This window comes from Festucalex cinctus, chromosome 3, assembly GCF_051991245.1.
Source record: "Festucalex cinctus isolate MCC-2025b chromosome 3, RoL_Fcin_1.0, whole genome shotgun sequence".
Classification (NCBI taxonomy): domain Eukaryota; kingdom Metazoa; phylum Chordata; class Actinopteri; order Syngnathiformes; family Syngnathidae; genus Festucalex; species Festucalex cinctus.
In genome coordinates this window covers 27,304,596-27,322,327 of record NC_135413.1, presented here as the reverse complement: position 1 = coordinate 27,322,327, position 17,732 = coordinate 27,304,596, and the positions used below count along the sequence as shown (strand labels likewise).

Below are 17,732 nucleotides of genomic sequence, written 5' to 3'. Positions count from 1 at the left end.
TAGCATTAAAATTTTCACTGTATAATGTTTTTTATAATTAAATTAAACATTCCATAATTAAAATAAATAAGGGACGTAAACATTGGTATAAAAATTAAAACAATTAATAAAATAATAATAATAATAATAATAATAATAATAATAATTATTATTATTATTATTATTATTATTATTATTTTATTTTTATTATTAATAATAATAATGACATTAAAATGTAAAAACAAAATTCAAAACGTAAAATTGTAATTAAAAAAAGATTCTGATTTTTTCATTCGGTTGTCATGTTTTCCATTTTCCAATCACTAATTTTATATTTATGCAAGTTAATCTTTAAAGATGTAATTATTACACTTTGGGATGCATGAGTGTATGTACTATAATGTGAATGAATGAATTTACCTATTTTTTTAATATTAATATTGTATGTATTTTTTTTAAATAACATATTTAACGTATACATTTTTAAAAATAATTTTAAAATTGTAAAAAAAAAATTAAGATGTGAAATTTTTTATGTTGACAATTAAGAGCCTTCATGACATCATTATAATTAATGATTAAAATTGTACAGCTTCTGTATATAACATATACAATCAGTTAAAAATAATTGATAATAACCTTGGCCTGACATTTGTTGGTGACCAATCCCATCCAAAGTCGCCTATCATATGTCGCCTCCAGCTCACCTGCAAAATTGATGAGTCCAAGCACTATAGAAAATGGATGCCTTTTCATTCATAATCATCCGAAAGTCACACGATGTGGCAATTTTGACTCTGCTGCTTATCCCCCCCCCCCACCATCTCAGTCACAGGAAATCAAAGTAACGTAATGGCGCACATGACAGGAAATGACTGGGCCTTAGCACCCGCACCTACGTCTGCATCTGCCACCTCACCTCACCTCACGCCGGAGACATCAAATGAAAGCTGTTCATCTCGTGCAACATCTTCAACGTCCAAGTGATGGACTGATTGCAGCGGATATCAGAAGAGGACCACATCAACCCCTGGAAAGGAACACAAGTACTCAATGCTTGGCACTAAATCGACAAAGGTTTTGCGGCATGCCTATTTAGTCAATCAAGAGACATTTGGAACAACTATACATGTCCAACTTTTTTACGACTCCACCATTTAAGCGCAGGCATCTTACATGACATTGTTAACAAATGAGTTCCGTTGCTATTCTAATGATTAGAATAACAACTCTTTTGTTTTGAATAGAAAGATTTCCATACAGCAGGAACAACCCTGAAGCGTAACCAATTTTGCATAAAAGGCCCAGAAAAACTGTTTTGGGAAAAATTGTGGTCACAAACACGTTCAAGCTGGAACTTCAAAAGTTGAACGATACAAGCATCGCATAGTGGAAGTGAACTCAATTCGGCACACGTCAAAGTATGCGACAGTTTGGCAGATATTGGTTCTTTTTTTTTTTTTTTTTTAATAAGAAAAGAAAAAAATAGCCTTGAAGCTGTTTGATGCCACTCCCAGACAAAGTTTAAAGTCAAACTATGCATAAAGCAAAGAGAATAACCTGTTGTGAATGTAAAACAGCCACATACATATAGTTTGGCCTAAGGAAAGTCCGCTTAGCTTAATGCTAACAAACAATGCAAAACGGCAATTGACATACCAACCATGGTTTTAGCAGCTATTTGAAAAACACACTGATAATGTAAGAAGGCTCACAAGCATGCCTGGCCCAAACTGCGACAGACTGACTGACGGAACGCATGTAGCGCTTTAGTGTGAAGCACAGAGCACTTTCTTTTTTCTTATTGTTAGTTAGCTGGAATGTTTTTTTTAGCTATAGTATTTCTTATGTATGTATTTTATGTTTATTGGATTAATGCCTGTTTTTTTTCAACTTGCTCGTATGCCACTGAATTGCCCCTGGGGGACAAATCAAATGTTTTTGAACTGAATTGAATTGAATTGTATTATACTGCCTCCCAGTGGCCAAAGCGGGTACACCAGAAGGAGCAGCACAATGAACTGTATCCTTAAAACATGATAAATGCACAAAATTGTATTTAATTATCATCATCATCCTCATCATTATTATTATTATTATTATTATTATTATTATTATTATTATTATTATTATTATTATTATTATTATTATTATTATTATTGTTAGTATTATTATTATTATCATTTTCATAACTATTACATGTTTTTTTATGAAGTAGCCTACAATATTAGAGAGTAGTAGTTTTCTTTAATAAAAAAAAAAAAACATAAATACAAACATTTATGTTGTTTAGGCTGGAAGATTAATAGCATTTCTGTTTATTTCAACTGGGAGAGAGGTTTTGATGTATGAGTGAGGTACAACTTACAAGCATGGAATAAATTAAACTGTATGTTAATATGGTAAATGTGTGTTTAAACATTCCCATCCTATGTAAAAGCAACATTATCCCTTTAAAAGACAATGTTTGCTATTAAGAGGCAACTAAAAAGTTACAGTGGACTATACTTATTTTTTATTTTATTTTATTTTATTTTTACCCAAACAACTCTTGGATAAGTGGGGATATACCACCAATCAGGTTTACACAAAAAAAATCTAAGTTGATGCTGTTCCCCAAAAATTTCGATATATTTTTTTAAAATATTAAAATATGCTAAGAAAAAAAAAAAAAAAAAAAAAGTGATTACCAATATTTGAATTCAAGGGCAAGGCAAGTTCATTTGTATCGTACATTTCGTGTACAAAACAAGTACCTTACATAGAAAACATTACAGAAAAAGAAACTTGATATTATCCAAACACTGCAATAATCACAGTAAAAACATTTAAAATAATTACAATTAATATGATTAAAGAAACAAAGATTCTTGTTCGGTTTGCTTTTAGGATTAAAATAAAAAGGGTGCTGAATCATGAGTATGCACTGTTGTACTTTTCCAAAAATTTTATTTTGTATTTATCTATTTTATCCACTAGAGGGAGTTGCTTCATTATGAAATAAGAAACACTACCACAAGCATTTTTTTTCTTTATCTTTGCCACCTCGCCACTGCTTCTCTATCCCAGCATGTGATGTGAAGAGTTATTTGTGCTTTTATGATTATGGTTATCGAATGAATCTTCTGAAGAGGAAAGAAGAGAATGAATCAAAAATACAGTGGCGGTGTAAACATAAGAAGATGTCTTTATGTTGAGTGTGAGAGTCAGTGTTTGCCCTCTGGCCATAAATCAACGCCATTTCATGCTACCAAAATCAACGTGGGGACGTTCACATGGCCTAAATGTCTTAATTATTATTTTTTCTTGAATGTGTGACATGTTGGTCAAAAAAAATCATGTTACATGGGGTAAACTACTCTCAATGGAGAGAGTACGCTGGATGTAATTTACATTTCAGCACGTCAATTGTTTAAAAAAATAAATTAATAATAATAATAATAATAATAATAATAATGATAATAATAATAATAATAATAATAATAATAATAATAATAATAATAATAATACACGTGTTTGGAAGTCCCTGACACAGCATGTTTGGATTGAATACACAGACATTTGCTAAATTTACAGCTTTTAGCTAGCAGGTTAGACGCTGCAGAAAGTTCTGCTAAAGTAGTCAGAGAGAACCCAACCAAACATTTTATTTTATAATTACAGTATGTGTGGGGAATTTCTTTCCGCAAACCTGATGTTGAATGCAGTGGTGGTCCTACTTTGAAGCGCCCACCTCACCACAAACATGGAGTTGACCTGACATACCTGCATCAGATCAACAATGGGCGACTCCACAAGGGGACGCAAATTTCCCACACAAACCCCAATGATCACTGTACACTAACTACATCCGATTTATCTCCAGTCCTCACCCACAGTTAATTTATTTTATTTATTTATTTTTACAACTTTATACAACTTAAAAAAAAGCTCACAAACTTGTTTTAAAACATAATTGGTACCTTGATTTACAGGTGCCACGACCGATTTTTTATTTTATTTTATTTTGCTTTATGTCACGAGCAAAAATTGACAAAATGCCTTTTGTCAAATTGATGAACTTCAGACACTTGCACATATCTAGTGTCTTTTGCTGCCATTTTCCTTTTTTTTCAGGTATTTTTTTTTTTCAAACAGTATTTTTATCAATGTGTTTTCTTAATTTTTTTTTATTTAACAAAAGTTTGATATGTTGTAACATAAAACAACAATTTGGTTGCTTTTTTTTTTAAACAAAACAATATACTATATTTCAAAATTGTAACATTTTCTCTCGTAACTGTTGGATGTTAAATTCATTAACAGAAACAGTGACCTCAGTGAAAACAAACTGTTGATATGGACTTTTTCTAAAAAGACAAACAGCCTATTGAGTATTGATGTTGCAAAATTAAAGATGCAGTGTGAAACATTTTGTTGAAGAGACAATGCATAAATTGTTTTTGCCATCCTGTGGTGAACTAATAGAATTGCACTTTTATAAAACAAAAGACAGTCTATTGATGTCGACACACTCACACAAACACACGTGGTCATACTCAACTTTAATGTGCACAGCATGATATTGTACAAGTAAAGGCAAGGAAGGAGGGGAAAAAAACTTTATATATATAAAAAAATATCACCTTTTGAGCCTCCTGTAAGGGGAACAAAAACAGCAGGTAGACCGAAGGAGAGTTAAAAGCGTGCAAACATGAAAAGCTGAGCGCTCCCCTATTCAGATGGGGACGTCACATTGAGTTTTTAAATGGCGACACAAAAAAAACACTTTGTATGAGCTTTTTACAAACTTTCCAAAAAGTTGTTAGTTCTTCACGAAAAACGTTAACGCGCTAACCACAACAATGTTTTTCTTTTGTATGTGATAAACAAAACTCTTAAGCAAAGCGAGTCCAAGTCAAGTCTTTACAAGAAATCAGTCAGCACCTAGCTAGCGAGCAAACTAGCAAGCTATACGAAGCTAAAACAAACAGACGCTTGCAGGCAGCGACATTCAGTTTTATTGCGTATTTTTCACGTTGATACGCAATAATGGAGAGTCTGAGTCCCAAGTCTGTGCGTGTGCGTGCTGGTATGCTAGTTAGCCGCTAAGCTTAGCCGCCCCAAGTTCTTCGCATTGTCAAGCAGGAGGCTAGAAAAGGTGAATTGTGAACATTTATTTTTCAAAAGATGAAGAGAGTGAGTGTGCAGCAGGTGGCGTGTTGGTCTTGAGGGCGGCGGACGGCGAAAAAAAGAGAGGAGGGGGGGGGGGGCGACGGGTTCAGTGTGTCGGACTGCAGCAAAGCCAGGTTGGGGGAGGAGGGACGGGGGGTGGTTTTCGGAGGTCACGGGGGAGACAAAGGGATCAGCGGTTGTTTTACTTTTGTGCGGTGTCAGCCGGATTCAGGCCGCCGCCGAGCTAGCGCTACGACAACCGTCTCTCCACCAGCAAACATGAACAAGGTGAATGTTGGTTGGTCTAAACCCGGTACACACATAACGAGACCCCAAACGTGACAATAAAAAAAAACAAAAAAAAAAAAAAAAAAAAAAACACAAAACCACAATCAATTGTCAGAGTAAAAGAAGAAAACGCTCGGTTAGCTGCTAGCTGACCTGCTAACTCGTTAGCTTACATTGCGATTGATGGCAGCTTTGGCTCGTTTCTGTGGCAGTATTTTAGATCGTAAATTCTTGGCTGTGATTGTACATCCATTGAGCTTTTGATGAGCCGAATTTCACATTCACGCAAACGTTATGGCGCCCCACATTCAGATACAGTGACTTGCTAGTACACTTCTGTTGCACATCTGATATTATGTACGTCGATAGCCGGTTTTGTTCGCAAGGGGGCGGAATCAGGCTAAAAATTGTGCATGTTGTCTTAAGCCCCTTTCTCACTGTGACTAATCTTTGGGCTTTTGTGTACACCAGGATTTGAATAGATCAAAGCATGAAGGAAATGTAAAACACAAAGAAATACCACACCCCTCCCTGTCCCTTAGCTTGAAATGTCCAACCTGTAAGAATGTCCTATCAGAATCTGGCCCCACCCTCACCCAATCTACCCCCCCCCCCCCCCCCCCAATGAATTCCCATGAATCCTCCTCCGGATGGCGCCTACACCTCCTTGATGGTGGTGATCCGCACGTTGCTGAAACACTTGCCCATGGCCTCGAAGAGCGGGTCGAAGAAGGTGTGCACGAAGATGGAGTAGACGCGACTGACGCAATGGATCTCGATCAGGTAGCTCTTGATGCAGGGCACCACCGCCCAGATGTGCACGAAGGAGAGGATGGCGAAGAAGATGCCCCACACCAGCGCCAGCGGGATGCCCACCAGCGCCGTCAGCAGGCGGTAGCACCAGTACTTGGTGACGGTGAAGGTGGTGAAGCTGGCCTTCCACACGCCGTCGAAGCTGTACGTGCCCGCCGGCTCGGCGATCACGTCCACAAAGTCCACCTGAGGAATTGAAGAAGACCAGTGAGAAGGGACTTTAATTCCATCCTGCGAGAGAAAAACGCACTCTTAATAGTTATTATGTAAATATTCTTTGAGCCAAATGTGGTCTTAATATTGTTTTCAGTTTCTCTTGAGCGGTCTGGCATTTCCAAAATGATCATCATGCCCATTTGGGAACGCTGAAGGTCACGTTGAAGCGTCAACACAAGACAGACGCTCCCTCTACTTTGTGAGCTCACTGTCAATATTTATCCTTCTCAACCTTGGAGATCTCGCAGTGTTCTCGTAGAGGCAACATTGCAGATGAACTCCAATTTCCAAATGCCTCTGTCAAGCGGATTAGACTTAGTTAGCTTAGCACAAACTGGATGACAAAAACATCTAACATATTTTTAGATAAGAACACTCTAATACCACTATCAAGTAAATCCATCTTAGTTTACCTAATTTAACATAAATTTGGTAGAATTGTGGACCTAACACAAATGTACACTACAATAACATTTTAGATTAAATCCTAATGCCTCTGTCAAGTAGCCTACGTTAGCATGAGGACTGGCTTAGCCTAGCTTAGCATAAACAGTAAACAAACTGTATGCTATGAGTAGCTAATGCTAATTCAAATTAGAACTATTAGTCTAAATGTCACTCAGCATGTACACAATGCTAATATTCCAGGTTTTAGGTGGCACTCCTAATGCTTCTACTCCAATAGGTAAATCCAAATGAGTTAGCCTAGCTTAGCCATGGAACTGGATATGCGAAAACAACTAACAATCAAGACTGTATATGTAAAATATCTAGTGTAAAAAAACTTAAACAACAATAAAACTTGTGATTAAAGTCTTGTTTCCACCGTGGTTCTATTCACTATAGTATAATTATCCCACATTTCCAATATAAAAAAAAAAAAAAAAGGTGTATACTGCCCCATTTTCCGCACCCTCTCATTTGTGTACTCGACTGTAGTAAAGTACGATTCGGTATGAGGCACTTTATCACTTCCCACTGTGTAAGAGATTAAAATCTCATCTTTTAAAATAGTCTCAGTTAATTTAGAGGTTCATGGAGCCACTCTCTCTTAAAAAGTATCAGCAGCGCTATTCATAAGAAAACTTTTTTTTTTTTTTTTTTTTAATTTATTCACTTTAAAGCTCTTGTTAAAACAGGAGTGTTTATTTGGAAAATTCAGTGACTTCTTTCTGATGTGTGTTGTTGTTCCGGAGTTTTTAAGAGGGCAGACTCGAGCAGTGTAACAAATGAAAAATTCCCCGTGAATATCAGCAACATCTAAACAGTTTCTTCTGAAGGCCAATTAGAGTCTCGTGGAAGCGTGTGACCACCCCCTGTCACCCCGGCAACTTTGTTATTGCGCCGAAAACAAAAGCGACTTGCTATTCTCAGAGCGCTATCTTCAAACAAAGTGGCACAGAAGCATGTTAATGGATCCTTGTGTTGCTTTGAGAGGCTTCACACGTCACAGGAAGTGCCGGCTCAGGGCACATCCTGTTTCACAATAAAATAGTGACAATGAACAATACGCAATAAGCAATAAATCGTCCACTAGTGCTGTGTGATATGGCCTTGAAAATAAAACTCAGTCAATTTTTTTCCTCACATTGATGGGGTAGTAAAACAAAAACAAAAAAAAACAACAACAACATGAAAACTACACCAGGAAGTGTCAGAGTCCAGATTCAAACCACAACCCTCTGAACTATGAGGCAGACATGCTAACTTCTACCCACCATGCTGACTTTCGAAATGTCTATTTTCTGTTGTGCTTTTCCCCACAGGGGTCATGAATATACTCGTGTCAATCCCAGATAACTACATGAGAGGTGGAGTACACCTGCCTGGACTGGTCGCCAGCTCATGTCAAGACATGGACAAACAATTGACTGGTCTCCAGTGAATAAAGGGTACATGTAGACAAATAACTGACTGGTCGCCAGCCAATGTCAGGGACCATCTACCCAAACAAGCATTTGTTTTTAGCTAATAGCATTAAACAATCAACGATGAACTGGTCACCAGTCAATGGCAATTCACATGTACATAGCAAACAATTGATTGGTCGCATACAATGGTTCAGCACATATGCACAAACAATTTATTGGTTGCGATTTTTACAAAACTTTATTTAGTAAAATCCGACCTCCCCGTCGGGGAATCGAACCCGGGTCTTCCGCGTGACAGGCGGAGATACTGTCCACTATACTAACGAGGAGTTGCTAGCAGAAGGCACGTCACTTATAGATAAACAAACGACAAGTCGCCATCTAATGGCATGTCAAATTAGACAACTAATGGATTGGTCATCAGCCAATGTCATAGATACAATTTTCATTCAAGCTAACATGTTGCTAGCATGTTTTTGAAAGTTGCTAAATGTAATTTTTTTTTGTGTTTTAATTCAGCTAGTTCGAATTAGATTTCGAGTGGGTTTGTTATTATTTTTTGGAAAATGTTTAGTTTTAGTTTTTATTCGTTTTAGTAGTCTTCGATTTTCTATAGCATTTTTTTTTTAAAGTAATTACTTTAAGTACACTTTTAGTACACGATACTTAAGTATCGTGTACTTTTCATCTATTTTTTTCCATCTATTTTTCAAGCATTCTCATTTTCTCAATTGTAGTTATTTCCTGAATTTTCATTAACTCATAACCGACGCAGGAAGTCCTCGTCCCAGATTCAAACCCTAAACCTATCAACTGCGTGCACCGTGCAAACCGCTCGTCCACCGTGCTGCCCAACCATTGTCACTTTTTAGTCGCTTTGAGCGCGTTTCACCAGCAGCTTCCACAATGAACAAGCGGCCCGCCTCAAAGATCTTCTATTGAACGCTAGCGGCTGCTCTGGGCTATGGAAAGACCGCGTCTGAATGGAAAGTCACAAGCGAGTGAAGTGAAGCGGCCCGCGTGGTTCCGTGGCGGCCCGCTGATTGAGACCAGCTGCGGAAGCTGTGGCTCCCTTCAACCAGCCTGTATACTTTGTTGTGTGTACGTGTATAGCTTGCTGGAAGGGTTTCCCTCTGTGTGCGCGTGCGCGTGCTTTGGCAGAGTTGAGTCAGTGACCTCAAATCGCCAGGCAACCGACGTGGAAAACTTGACGTTCCCGTCCGGAGGTTGGGCGGCGAGCCCAAAAGGTGTTCCTCGCCTCGGAATTCTTGAGTGAAGGAATTCATTTTTTTTGCGTGGTTTTACGCACAAAATGGTAGCCTAGTGGTTAGCATGTCTGCCTCGCACTTGAAAGATTCCGGGTATGAGTTTGTAGACACGCCTCCATGCTTCTCACATTGCTAAAAAGAAGCATGTTGGCTTCATTTTAGACTTCAAATTGTCCTCAGGTGTGATTGTGAATGGTTGTCTGTCGATGTGGTCGATTGGCTGGCGACCAGTCCCGGGGTGTACCCCGCCTCTTGGGTTACATAAAGATTTGTATGACATGTAATTAGAGACAGAGTAAGGAGTGTAATGAAATGTTTCCACTGGGGATGTTAAGATTGTGGTCTGTTGTGGAGGAGGTTGGAGAGTCTGACTCATTTGTCATGAGAAGCAGAACAGCAAAAGAAGACTTCTTATCGTTTTGACACGCAAGCAAGATATGATAGATGTGTGTGCATGTGTCTTGCAAGACCACTCGCTACCTTCTAGTTTGAAATATTTAGCAGGAATATCATGAAGTGCCCAATTAGTTTTTTGTTACGCCCCCCAATTCTCCGTCGTGACGATAAATAGTACCATTTGTCTATAAAAGTGTTGTAATACTTTTGCTCATTCTTTGACAATGAGAGCGCCACTGCCACCTACTGTAGTGGATGTGCAATTACACTTTGCGTGCGTAACCGTAATACAGTATTACGGAGATTGCATTACAGAAAGAGGTGTACTGGTGTATGAAAATAATCATAAGGTTCTGAAAATTAATGAAAATATTGCAATAAAAAACATATATACAATGTTACAAAAATAAAAATATTCTACAAGAAAAATTAGTATGAAAATAAAGTCGTACATTGAATACGCAAAATGGCAGTTAAAAGATAAAAAGACTTGAAATCATGAAAAAAATTGTATGAGAAAAACAGATTCTAAAAAAAAGTTCAGAAAATGTAAAAAAAAAAAAAAAGATCGATATACAAGAAAAGAACATCCACCCATATCTGAACTGCATGCTTATCTTCACGATGGTCGCATACAGTATTACAAAAATAAAAACATTTGACAAAAAAACAATATTGTGTATATTATGGAACTAAAGTCACAATGTTCCTAAAATTATAATGCCTATAATAATACTTCAAAATTTACAACAAAATATATAATTGCTAACCAATTTTTATGAATTACAACAGTGTCCTGCAATCGTCCAATCGAATTGCGCCTTACCAATCATAGCCACTAGGGGGCCATATATTTCAATGGCGATGACGTGCATCAACACGTGATTTTTTTCTCTCTCTCTCTCGTCATTCCATCTTGTCGCAAATTTGAGCTGGATGAACGTTTCAAATCCAACATGAGCTAATTTAATTTTCCACTTGTTATTGTTTTATGCATGTTATTGTTTCCATTCCAAAATCCAATCAGTATGTCTTGTGACAAATGACAGTGTGACCACCACGTGAAAGTTGACTTAATCTCGTGATACAATGTCACCACGCTGCAGTTTTCGCCTCCATGTTGGCTATATTGAAAATTCACCTACTGGTTAAAAACTCACCTATTTGCTGTTTAAGAACTCACACCAGAGCCCAGTCTAATATCTATGTATTGCTTTGCCACCAACTTGTGGCATCTTGATGTCGAGGAACTATGTTGATGTGAGTTTTTATAGACTGCTGTAATAGAATAGTAGTGCTGTGCTGCCATCTTGTGGTATTTATAGGCAATATGTATTTTTAAGGGGCCGTAATTTATTTTTTTTTATTCATGATGCGGTTAATCATTCATCAACTCCCCCCTCTATGTTCATTTAAGCAATTTTTTATTTTTATTTTATTTTTTTAATTACACTGTAATGCCCTCAAACGTGAGAGCAAAGACCCGAAGAGTACTCTGAAATGGTAAAATAGTTTTTTATTTTGAAATTTTGAAAGAATAATTGTGGTAGGGAAAAGTTGAACAATTAATTAAAAGTTGGAATTGGTGAAAAAAAATTAAATATTAGAGGAGGAAAAAAAAATCATAATTTGGTGGGACTTTTATTTTGAAATTCTGGGGAAAAAAATACGTCAAGGATTACGTGAACGGTTCAAAGATGGAAAGATTTGAAATGGTCAAAAATATTAAGGTACTTAAAAGGTACTTAACTCATTTGATCCCAAAAACGTATAAATACGTTCTAGTTTAAATGTATTATGTTTCCCAAAGACATATTTATTTATTTATTTTTGTTTGTTTGTTTGTTGTTGTTTTTCTGGAGCATACAGAAGGCTTTGACGCAGCCCCTCAACTGCAAAGAACAGTTGCAGAAATGGTAGTTATTACACAAACTGACAGCAGGTGGCAGCAGAGCAAAGGAGATCCACCAGGCCATGTTGGGGAAAAAAAAAGCTCATTTACTCACAATTCTAAATAGATTTGTGAATAATGATAAAACTTAGCTATATTCTAATGCTAATTGCTGCAAAACGGAAACAGATAGAAATATACTTCTTTTTTTTTCCCTGATGAAAGAAGAGACTTTAATCTTTTGGTAGGTTCCATGTTTTTATAGAACAATAGAACACAATATTCTGTGGGCCTTGCAAAATCAGTCAAAATCCAGTAAAACAGCCGAATGAATGCTGCTGTGAAAATGGCTGGGAGTGAATGAGTTTTAAAAAGATCAATCCATGCACGGGTATTAAAATGACATTTATTTTCCATGTTTGATTTTTGCAATATGTTTTGGTGGAGTTCAAACAATTTTACAATTTTAAAACGTGCGCATGCATGAACTCTTTTGTGTCACAAAATGTCCATCCTGCCTGGGAATGTATCCTCCGCGTTCAATGACAAAGCTGCTGTCATTAATGTGGTCACGTGGTCTGGGAGCAGAATGGAAATATAGCGGGGTGTGGCTATATGAGGATACACGCCATGTTCACACAACATGGATGGGTGTTTCCCAACTTTTCCAGACTTTTCACGCACACACGCTCATACACACACGCACCTCACTCCTGCCGGCTGACAACAGGTGGCGCCACTCCACCACTCGCTTCATTTATTATCGGGCGCAAAACTCAATGAAATAAATAAATCAACAAACAAGTTCCACAGTGGAAAGAACTCACTTCTCTAAAAAACAGGAAATTGCTCATGCTTTCCTCTTGGCTGCGTTTTACCAAACTACCCAGAAAAATATCTCTCAAATTGAGGTGACCGGTGACGTCATATGAAGAAAAAAAAACACATGTTCCTCACCTTGACCACGTCGTCGTTGATGTGCTTGGGGTCTCGGTTGACCAGGTCGATCTCCTTGGTGTGCACGTCGTCCGTCATGGACTTCTCGTTGAGGCTGTCGTTGTCCATGTCGCCGTCCTGCTTCTTGTTGTTGGGCTTGTAAATGTTGCCTTGCTTGCGGATGAAGGGCGAGTGCACAAACTCCTGCGCGAGACGGAGACGGGAGTGAAAAAGGACGACGGCGGCGAGGAGGAGGAAGGAGTGAGAGAGTGGAGTGCAGTGGCTGCACGGGGTGGAGCACAGCCACACCCCTCAAAACAGCCGCGAGGGGTCCTCACCACACTCTCGCACGCTTGGACGCTTGGACGCGCGTAATTGCGCACAGGGAAACACCACCAAGTGAGTATGCAGCATCCAGAACAGGGGTGCTCAAACTTTTTTTTCAGGACAGAAATATTCAACCCCCCCCTATTATCCTAACGGTACCACAAAACCCCAAAATCATATAAAGATTACCAAATTGCCTCTTGAGGGAGGAAACTTGTAATGTTCCAATAACATATTCAGATCTTCTTTTATAGGGCAAAAAAAAAAGAAAAAAAAAAAGAAGTAGTAATGTTATGGTGATAGAATTGTACCTCACAAGATTTAAGTTGAAATGTAAAAATAAATAAATAAATAAAAATAAAAGAGTTTGGGAGAATATAAATATATTAAAGTTAAAGCACGGACATAAAATGTTGTAGATTATATTAAAATATGAGGGGGAAAAAATCGGGCTGTTAACTAGGGATGTAACGATATCCAAACATTACGATACGATATTATAACAATATTGTGGGGAGGTTGGCAATACAAAAAAAGGTCACAATATTCTAAAAAAAAAAAAAAAAAAAAAAGAGCTAATAAAAAAAAAACAATATTTTTGTATAATACAGCAATGAAAAATATTAGAAAAATATTATAAATATTTATAAAAATATATATAAATAGAACATATACATATATTGAGTAGTGTTGTTCCGATACCGATATTGGTATCGGCAGAGGTGCCGATACTGCATTAAAACAGTGGTATCTGTATCGGTGAGTACTAACAAGTAACATGCCGATACCAATATTTCCAATGCTAATATAGGACTTTGGATGCAGAATCATGTGTCTTGCTCATGCACGACGTTCACTGATATGTGATATGCTCACTGCATGCCGATCTAAGATCTCCTATTGGCCCTTGAATGCTCTGAACCAATGGCAGGACAGATTTTTCATGTTGAGAAATAAAAACCTTAGGTATCGGTATGGTATCGGCATTGGCCAATACCGCAAAGCTGGGTTTCGGAATCGGTATTGGGAGCCAAAAAAAATGGTATCGGAACAACACTCATATTGAGGAACTTGCTAATGCACGCAACATATTGAGTTTCTCCACATATTGAGCATATTACGTTCCCCTTCATCGGACCATTTGCGTGGAATTGAAACATAGAAGGGCCAAAACATGCCTTGTGAAAATGTAATTGCACTAAAAAACTAGCCATCAGAGGGTGCTAGAACTGCAGAAATGGAAATAAACCTGATTTTTTCAATAAATTGCTGCTTTTAATATCGTGACATGACGATGACGATATATTGTGGCAGTTTTAACGTCACGATATCACGATATTGCCGTCATCGTTACATCCCTACTCAGAGTGAAGTCCAAATGTTACAAAAAAAAAAAGACTTATTTCCAAAACAAGACGTCACGATAAGAGAAGATTGTAAAAATACATAAAACTGTCATTTACAAGAGTTGTAAAGGAATGAAAAAATATTATGAAATGAAGATATCAAGATCCGACAAAATCAGTTAAATAATAAAACACATAAAATCAGAATTAACAAGATCGTTGTAAAAGTAAAAAAAAAGTGGTGATAAATTATTATTTTTTAAATATTAATAGAATCAAAATTTACTATACCTGTTTTATGATACCTGATATACCCGAGATGCCTGATACCTGTACAAAAACAGGTATCGTAAAATAAAGTTCTGAAAATTTGGTGATTCTGTGAGCAAAAATAACAATTTTATTTTACAAAATAAGACTAAGACTTATTTCTTATCTTTACAAGGAAGGACGTAGCCTACTTTTTGGATGATGTGAAGTCAGATGTTGAAAGGTCAAACCATATTAAAATAATTGGACTTTTCCGAAACCTCACAGGAATTAATTGCATATATGATAACAAATTCATATTTTTAATAAAAGTTGTAGTTGTGTCATGTTTTGAATAAAACCTGGAACCTTTCAATGATAACATTATGTATCATCAAAAATTAGGAAGTTCCTAATAGGCATCTTAAGTATAGGGTGCTTACCACACTTTGAGAATCACTTAATCTCGACGGTGTTTAAAAAAAAACAACATAATTTTTCTTGCAAATGTTTCAAAAAGTAGGCTGACCCAAGAGCACGTGGCTAAAAATCAGCGCGTGATAGCTCAGTGGCGCCTGTGCCAGTTGGAAAGTGACGTCATCTGTTGCGCGCGCGTATGTTTGTGTAGTCGCGTGTGCGCGCGAGCGACATTAACTTAAGTTGTGAATACAGCGTGCGCAATTTTCCGTCTTTTACGCACGTAAAATCCACGCGCAAAAGTTCCACACAGGCGTTGAAATGTTGCACTTTCGTGCTAATGCACACGCGTCGTGGGTCCTTCACATTCAGTCAGCTGGTGCGAGAGATCAGGTGGTCACACCAAAAAAAAAAAAAACAGACGCAACCATATAACGCGCAAAACACAGAAACGCAAACGCAAAAGTACCTCCTCTGGCTCGGTGCTCTTCAGTCCTCCAGCCATGGTGTGGTCCTTCTAGCGCCAAAATAAGAATCCGGCGGCCGGGAGGCGTGGAGGTAGATTGGGGGAAGAGGAAGGAGGTGTGTGCGTGGGGGGTTCCCACGGTGATTTATTCCCGACCTTTCTCCCCCCCCCCAGCGAACGTGATTAGAATGTCTTTGCAGGAAGCTTTGGCGAAGCTTTCAGGCTGCAGGAGGGAGCGATGTGATGATCTCTGATTTGAAAACGTGAGTGCGCGTGCGCGCGGAGGGTTTCGGGAGGCGTTGGTGTGGCGTGGAACGCGCAAGGAGGCAGAATACAAGCGGCTTCTTGTCGGCCGAGAGGTGGGCGGTTAATTGGGAGCGACAAGGTGTTTATATACGCGCCGTTCAGCACAAGTCAGATCAAGTGGCACCCGACACTTTGCAGCATGATGGGGCAAATGGAAAAAGAAAAACTGGCACCGGATGGACTTTTACCAAGCTGCATAAGGGCTGCATTCAACAACAAAATAGTACAATTACACTGGTGCTTTGAGTTACGAGTTCACCCCACTCGTATGTCAAGTCAAAATGTGCTTTTTAAATGAATTCAAATGGCATTAATTTGTTCAAACAGAACTGAAACTTAATAAAAGAGAATGCAAAGACAGCTGCCCATTTCTTTCTGAAGAAAAAGTGCGCTTTTCTGGAACCATTTTAAAAAATAAATAAATGAATACGAAATAAATTATCTCTTTCTTCTAGCTTGGGCAGAACTTCAGTGTCAAATAAACATAAAAAAAAAGAAAAAAGAAAAATCCACAATAGCTGGTTTGTTGATGATGTTTAATACACTCTGGACGTTCATTCACGCCACCAATAAAATACTTTACAGTATTGTGTAAAATAATAATTAATAAATAAATACATTTTGATACCATATTTGCAAATTCTTACGTCATCACGTATAGCTTTCCCTGATTCATTCAGTTCTAAATATTTACTTGGTCCTATAGAAGCTTACTGTCATGACTGGGTCATGCCAGGGTTAAGTTTGGGGTCATGCAAGGGCATGACAGGGTCATGTTTGGGTCCTGACCGTGTGGTCAAGTGTCTGTTTTGAACTGATGTAACCAGCATCTAGTTTCAACTGGTCAGGCGCTATGTGATGTCAGAAGCTATGTGATGTCAAGAATCTTTCATCTCTTTATCTGGTCAACAGCCAATCAGATGATTCCATGTCAGTCCTTTTTCCCACAGCCAATCAGATCGATTCACTGTCTATATAAGCCTGACTGAGAAATGAGTGTTTTTTGTCCGATTATTCCTCTATTTCCCTGTGCACCTCCACGGCCCAAGTTAGCTTTGCGTCCCGTGATTCTTGATACATTCTCGTTGTTTCTCGTCCAGTCAAGGTTGTTCCGCACCTTTCGATGTTATGCAAATAAAGAGTTAAAATCTTATTTGTGTCTGCGTTTTTGGGATCCAAAACTAGAACACAACACTTACAAAGCACACACATAGTGTCACATCTTATTTTGATTTTGCTTGTTGTGATAAACAAGAAAAAAAAGGCTACTCTTATGTAGCCACGTTATTCTGTAGGAATCTGCACTATATACAAATACCCAAGCTTAGAAAAAAAAAGTTCGAAAAAAGTAGCCCTGATATTACGAGAATAAAATCATAATATTATGAAAAAGAAATATAATATTTGAAAGGGAACAAAATGAAACAAGAAAAATATGTTGAAAAAAATGTTTATGCTTACCAGTAAAGTATTTTTCTTTGAAAAAAAAAAAAGTCACCGAGAAGAAATGATAGAATAATCATCTTTATTTATATTAGTTTAATGTTCAGAATCAGACAAACACAATAAGCAGCCGGTGAATGTGCAACAAGCTTGTCCCCCCCCCCCCCCCCCCCCCCTTCATATTACAATATACAAATACAACCAACATAATATTGTTTCAAGAAAAAAAAAAGTTGATCTTTCCGAAAATAGACTTTTTGAGATTTTTTCATCAGATTTTTGAGGATGCAATTTTCCAAGATAAAGTATAAGTATAAATGCTTTCTAATTTAAGCTATTGACGAATAATGCTGACCATTGTTTTTA

At 37.6% G+C, this 17,732-nt stretch overlaps 1 protein-coding gene across 1 annotated transcript; it reads right to left on the bottom strand.

Annotated features, from left to right (window-relative positions):
- Positions 1 to 4,504: 4,504 nt before the first annotated feature.
- cav1 (caveolin 1) lies at positions 4,505 to 15,881 on the bottom strand. Its single transcript, XM_077517245.1, has 3 exons — positions 15,621 to 15,881; positions 12,834 to 13,016; positions 4,505 to 6,420 (listed from the first exon to the last, which is right to left on the bottom strand). Exons 1-3 carry the CDS (start codon positions 15,654 to 15,656, stop codon positions 6,079 to 6,081), a joined length of 561 nt encoding a protein of 186 aa, XP_077373371.1. The 5' UTR covers positions 15,657 to 15,881; the 3' UTR covers positions 4,505 to 6,078.
- Positions 15,882 to 17,732: the final 1,851 nt, after the last annotated feature.